Source organism: Grammomys surdaster, unplaced genomic scaffold (genome assembly GCF_004785775.1).
Source record: "Grammomys surdaster isolate TR1022 unplaced genomic scaffold, NIH_TR_1.0 130, whole genome shotgun sequence".
Classification (NCBI taxonomy): Eukaryota; Metazoa; Chordata; class Mammalia; order Rodentia; family Muridae; genus Grammomys; species Grammomys surdaster.
The window spans coordinates 1872416-1879428 of NW_021604588.1; the positions used below are offsets into that span (position 1 = coordinate 1872416).

The window sequence follows — 7013 nt, forward strand, 5'->3', positions numbered from 1 at the left end:
GTGGTCAACAGCACAGCCCTATTTTAGACAGTAAGAGACTTACATTACAATGCTCTCAATAAGATTATAACGGACTTCAAAAATTCCTATTGCTTAGCAACATTGTATGTCACCATAGCACACATGCTCACATTGGTGGTACTGGTACAAATAATCTGTGCTGTAAGCCATCTGAAAGCACACCAAGTGCAATTACACGCAGTGACGGCTACTGGTGTACAGATTACTCACCCCAGCTTATCCTATATTTCGTGTCAACAAGAGTGACTTAAAATGTCTCAATGTTTGTGGTACGCTCCTTTTGCCCATGTGTGAGGAGGCCTTTCTTGATGAGTCTGAACAAAACTAAGCACACGTCCTTTTGCTTGTCTCATACACCAGAGCCATGAGAGAAACTATGTCAAGACCCCTGCTCCACCCAGTGCTTTTTATCGGCAACAGAGGCATTTCGTGTCCTGTGGAGAGACGCATTCCTACCTGTTTTAATTTTAAATAAAATCATCTTTGCAAATTCAGTGCCCAGAGTAACCGAAAGGGACGGAGACATAGATAGCATCAGGACACAATGCAGCTGCTGCCCACAGCTGCTCGCACATGATATGCAATCATTTCACCTGTGTGTCACCTGTGTCACCTGTGTCCTGAGAACTCAGAGCCACTATTGATACCAAGGATGTACCTACACCTTTGCTGACTAATGAGAAACAAGCAAACATACCTCTGCGGGCTTCACCCACGCCAAAGAGCAAGGGATAGCCTGAGCTGGAAGCTTTGTGTAGCAGCATCTGCAAAAAGCCAAACACATGACTGTTTAATGTATACTGCTTTTCATTGACCCTCTGATCCATTTCTTGTTTTGCTAGTCAGGCCATTTCAATTAATTTGTGTCACTTTAAATTAATGCCTTGCACTTTAAAAATAATTTAAAAAATAAATTACAAACCACAGTTAAGTTTTTCAAGAGAATCATGTAAACAAAAGCCCCAGAAGGAGTTACTCAACACCCTGGCATGTAAGTATCCCTCTTAACATGAACCTGAGTCATTTTCTTAATAAAAGATGGAATTTTATTCTCATGGTCCATTCAAATTAATAATCAAGTGGAAGAAGTCAAGAGAGGCTATAGTCCATCCTTGAGAGCAAGTGATGTGGGCTGGGGGTTGGCTCAGGGATTACCAGTGTGCTGCAGAAGATCAGATTCACGTCCCACCTCCCCCCTCAGGCAGCTCACGACTACCTGTACCTGCAGCACCAGGTACATATGTACACACATAGTTTATAAAAATAAACATTTAAGAGAGATATGAAATGACTGTTTCCCCTGTGGTAAGGATGTAAAGAAGAATGCATGGAAGATGGCGAGAGACAAAAGACCCAGTCCCAAAGTCCCACGACTCAGGATTTCCTTTTCCCAGCATTCCTGTCACATTCAACTCACTTGAGGAATCTCAGCGAGGACTTCTGGACAGTTCCTATATTTCCGAAATCTGGGTAGAACACTTCAACTTCCTTTTTCCCAAGGATCCTATGGATGATAACCCGGTACCACCACTTGTCCTCAGAGATCCTTACACAGCAGAGATGTCCTGGCTGGATAAAATATTCTGGCATAATGTACCGATCAGAGACCAGCTGGTTGGAGTAGCAGCGTCTGTACAATCCCGTAATGCAGAAAACCATGGAGTAAGAGGAAAAAAAAAGATCATTTTACTGATGTATCAAGAACAAGAAAGTCTTAGCAAAAAGGAAAACCATAATTTTCTGATTTGTCAATGCCTATTTATGTCAATTTCGTTATCCAAATTCTTTCTCTTCATCAACAAACTCCTTCCAAATATGAAAATTACATACTTGTTTGTTATCTTACATTCTCTGAATATAATCCAACTTCTTTCCACACAACTTCCTAAAACGGATACTTTCCTGCATGTATGGATCACGGTTCTGCGTGAAGAGCGGACAGAGACTGTAAGACCCAGAATAAATACCAGGAAGTGTGCTGGGAAGCACACAGCACAAACAAGGCCAAAACAGTGGCAGTATCAAGGGACACATTAACATGGAAGGGGAATTGGGGGGGGTATCTCACCCCTACACACAGAACTACAGTCTACCAATAACTTCTAGGAGGAGAACTGGCCTCTCCCAGGAATAAGCCCCAGGACTGGTTATCCAATGCAGAGTGGTCAGCACTAAAACAACATACACAGAACCAAGCTGTGTTTATATATATTTGTGATACACATACATACATGTGCATGTAACAATAATCAAAGAAAAAGAGGCCATCACCTTGAAAAGTGGGGAGGAGGGGAGGTCCGCAGGGGGAGTAATGCAATTCTAGTTCAACATTCTTTTAAAACAGCATCAGTGGCTCACTAATCCCCAAATATAAGAGTGTCTCTCCAGCCTATCTTTCTTCATGCTCCTGGATACTCCATCTCCACGATTCTCTTATTCCCTTCTTATCGATATGCTTAATAGGCTCGGTGTTGCCTTAAAAATCTGGTTTCTTTGGAGTGTTTAAGCCAGAAACCGAGGTTCAGAAACCTAGGTTGAAATCCTGACTCCCTTGTTTACAAGATTGGTGGCTGGATAGGTTGTGTTTGAGGACAGCAGCTTCAGAAGTCCTCCTGTCACTCTGTCTGTGCAACATCTCCCATCTCATTTCACTATGGATGACTCTCCCTGGAAGACCCCACATCCCTAACTTCAAAGCTTGTATTTCCAACTGTCTGGAAGCCCTTCCGAATGCTCTCTCCTCTTCCCATTCTCTTCCCTTTTCCTCTTATAGATATTCATATCGTAACTAACCATAGAGACTTACTGGGCACTAGCTATTTGAATAAAATGTTCTACTTAGTAGGATCTAAGAAAAAGTATACAAAGTATATAGAAATATATAAATTACTGTATACTTTATCACAATTTTTAAAAGATTAAAATTCAAAAACTTCCAGTTGTGTGTTTCAAAGCAATGAATGATATGGCTCACAACCTCTGCCTTTCTTTTCTCCTTCTCATTAGCTAAGAGGGGGACCTAAGGCAAGCTACATCCCAAGATGCCACACATTATCTGGAACAGAAGATAGGAAACATCAATGTCCTTAAGACCATGGAACATACACATGTGCACCAGTGCTTCTGTTGGGACTACCTGGGGAAGAGATAAACCTTTCTTCTCTCTGTTACTATGGCTATACACAATCCTGACTGCCAAGTCTTCACTGCCAACTATCTGATGCTCACCTCAGAGGCAGCAGGTGGAAATGTCTAGTTTCTCCCACACCAGAAACCCAGCTTCTCATACCTATTCAATCTCTGAATCAATATTCCTTATGCTGAGAATATTTCATATTCTCTCCCCAATTCTTTCTATTTCCTTTCTTATCAACTGAAAGGTTTACTTTCCTAATTTCTCTCTGGTTTGTTCCCTCCTCCTCCCTTCCTCCCTCCCTCCCTCCTCAGACTTGCCCATTTACCGACTTTCTTTTCCTCACCTCATTCATTTTTCACACTACATACTGAGTTCTTCTAGATCTCCTGTCTAATATTAAGTTTTCATCACTGTGACTAAATACGCAGCACAAACAACCGAGGACAGTTTCAGGGCCATCGGCCCATGACTGTCTTCAATGTGGTGAAGCATAACATGGGAGGGAACATATGGTGAAACAGAGCTGTTGCTATCTCATGGCAGCCAGTAGGCAAAGAGCAGAGGGAAGAGAGAACATGCTGTATCCTCCAAGGACACGTTCTCAGTGACATACTTCTAGTTAAATCTCACTTCCTATTTTAAACTACTTCCCAATAACACCTTCAGATTATGGAACCATCAATGGATTGATCCATGGATCGTGAGCCAGGTACCATACAATCCAGTCACTTAACTGAACACTGAGCAGTGCACTAAGAACCAAGCCTTGGGGGACATTTCATATCTAAGTTTTAAGAAGGTCCTCTCCAAACCTTTAAGAAAAATGGTTTCAGTGGCTTCTGTCTGAAAGGATGCCTTCCTGCGGTAGTCACAGTTCAGCTTTTACGTCTTCCAACGCATCCCAGTCAGGCCCTGCCAACATCACTAGTGCGAACTCCAATATGCTGTTATTGTTCCCAAGGCACATCGTCCAATCCTTCATTAACGTCTGACGTTAGTGCCAGAATGTAGCTGTTCTCATCTCAACTGGCAAAGCCTTGCTTTTGACATCGGCTCAAATATCATCTATAACACTTTCCCAGACAGATCTACTGCTGCTCCTCCACCCCCACTATATCCTGTTTATCCCCCTAGTTATCTCCCCAGCTTTAGTGTGCTCACATAGGCAAAGATATGTTTTACATATGTGTTGTGGTAGTACCAGGGCCTCAGCAACCAGACTCTTAACAGTTACAGTGTGACAGCACCACCAGGCTGGGGAGGGGGCTTGGTTGGTAAGGTGCTTGTTTGTACAGCATGAAGACCTGAGTCTGAACTTTAGAACCCACACTAAAAAAACAAATGCTGGGTACAACAGCAAGAGCTTCTACTGAGGATGTGGAGACCTGAGTCTGTGGGGCTCACCGGCCAGCTAGCCTAGCCTAATTAACAAACCTCAGTCTAGCGAGAGCCTGTCTCAAAGACGTTTTCTTACACTTTCCAATTTTATATGCATTCATGGACAGTTCCTAAGAAAGGGCAACCCAAGGTTGGCCTCTGGGCTCCAGATGGACACACATGTACTTACAGCCATGAATCCACATATTTACACAAACAGCAGCCAATACTGAACTAGATTCTAAGTGCTTCACTCTCTACAGCTCTGTAGTAGTCACTAGATTACACCAACCTGGAATGCTGGGGGTTATCCTTGTAATTGCCTACTCTTGTTCTTGAACGATAACAAACCGTGTTTTTGCTTCTCTAAACAAGCTTGCTTGCCCCTGGCTGCACATAGGAAGGATATGTGCATGTGCACATGGACTGAATGTGTGCCTTATTACAGGCAGGCAGGAAGCACATCATTATGTGTTCTTGCCCTGGATGCACAAAGGCAAGAAGTCACATACACAGAGATACAAAGAGAGAGAGAGCTTGGTACAATGCATAGTCTGAGTATCTACAGAGGGATTTGGAATATACGCTGTATATGAATGTGAAAGGCTATTGTACATGTTAGAAGTAGAAAAATATATTTTTCATTAAAATGTCATTTATCATACCACACATGGATTTAAAAACTGATATTTTAACTTTTGTACTTTAAGTTTCTTTTTTTTTCTTTTTTTTTTCCGAGACAGGGTTTCTCTGCATAGTCCTGGCTGTCCTGGAACTCACTCTGTAGACCAGGCTGGCCTCGAACTCAGAAATCCACCTGCCTCTGCCTCCCAAGTGCTGGGATTAAAGGCGTGCGCCACCACTGCCCGGCCGTACTTTACGTTTCTATCTGATAAGCATCAGTAAGCAAAAACTTTTTGTTAGTTTAGGAGTTCTGAGACAAACACGCCTGACAACTCCTGAGTAAAGCTAACCGGGAACAGGGAAGGCGGGAGGCACCTACCGCATCTCAATCATCATGTCTTCCAGTAATTCTGATGAATCTCTGCTGTAGATCCGGATATAGAACTGACTAGGAGAGATTATATACTCTACGAAGACCCCCACAAGGGTGCTGGTATCTAATGGTGGAAGTCTGCACAATTTCTTGGCACGTACAGCATCTGGTGGAATATCGTGGTTTGGCACTGACAAGCCGATCTGTGATCTGTTTGTTTCTACTTGCTACAGGGAAGGCAGAGAGAGAGAGAAACCATAAAAGGTCATTAAAGGGACATCTCAAATCCCTCAAACTATTTCCCGAATCATCTTTATTACAATCACTGGGCTCAAGCCAGAACTAGGATTCAGAATGCTTTAGAGTGGGGCTACCATTTACAGCCACCAGTTAACAACATCCTTCAAGCACTCTATTATGTAAATATTGGCCAAAAAGTTAAGAGTGTTAAGCAAATGTCCCCAACAAAACGAGGAGGCACTGAGGTGGAGTGCTGCAGGTCCTCCTACCTAACACTACCGTAGTCAATGGTAACTTTAATGAGGGATCAGTTCCGACTTTTCCCATCAAAATGCTTTTCATCTCCATCTCAACATCTGCTCTGTCCTCCAGGCCTCCCTTGTGTCCTGAAGAAAACCCAGCAGACCTCGCACTGCCCACCCCTCTGAAGAGCCTGCTAGAGTGAGCAACAACTAATCCTTAGCAACAACAAAGTCAGAAACAGAGATGCAAACACACAGAGAAACGTGGGAGGATGTAACAAAGGAGAAAATTAAATGAACCAAGTAAGAGGCAATGGGCATCTGCCATCTGTGGCTGCTGCCCAGGCTGGGCCAGGGCAGGCTCCTGCACTCTCTAAAGCCCCAGGCTTTCCAGCCTCGACTCCAAGGCTCAGGAATAGAGAAATCAACAGTGCTCTCAGGGAACTTACATTTTAACCACCTGAAAAACTTTAACATCAGGTGTGTGGGAAATGAAAAACGGAAAATGCCGCATAAAAGAACTGGTCTTTTGCAAGGACCAGTGTCCTAGAATTTTGTTTTTCAAAAGAGTACTTTTAAAGAGGCATACTTTCAGTTACTGTGCCTACTACACAATGTAGCTCACTGCCCACTCACCAGCTGTAAGGGCTTTACCACCAGGTTAGGCTTCTTGTATATCTTCTGTTCTGGCTCCTTGTGGTTCTTCACAGGGCAGTCCCATGCGGTCTTCTTAACTGCTACAGTGGATAGTGAACTTCTAGAGGGACTGGAGGCCCAAGCATTAGCTTCTGTTTTCTTGTCTGGTTGAACTAAACACGAATTTCTGACTGATGAGAACGGTCCACCTGAAACAGCCAGAGAGTGGTTACAGTGTGGGACCACTGCCTCTAAGCGGCCCCCATGTGCCAGGCACCAGGGAGAGAGACACTGGCAGTGGGAACCTGTCCTTGCAGACCTTGTAGACGGAGAGACACACGGAATGACGTTCTAAAGGAGAAAC

At 43.6% G+C, this 7013-nt stretch overlaps 1 protein-coding gene across 3 annotated transcripts in view; it reads right to left on the reverse strand.

Annotated features, from left to right (window-relative positions):
• The window catches only part of Tdrd5 (tudor domain containing 5), a 47943-nt gene that overhangs the window by 26305 nt on the left and 14625 nt on the right, over window positions 1–7013 (reverse strand). For all 3 annotated transcript variants that reach the window (XM_028760806.1, XM_028760815.1, XM_028760798.1), the window contains exons 7-10: window positions 6650–6858; window positions 5538–5758; window positions 1439–1651; window positions 719–785 (exon numbers count right to left, since the gene is read on the reverse strand). In XM_028760806.1, the coding sequence (XP_028616639.1) occupies window positions 719–785; window positions 1439–1651; window positions 5538–5758; window positions 6650–6858 (710 nt within the window). The remainder of the gene's footprint in view (window positions 1–718; window positions 786–1438; window positions 1652–5537; window positions 5759–6649; window positions 6859–7013) is intronic.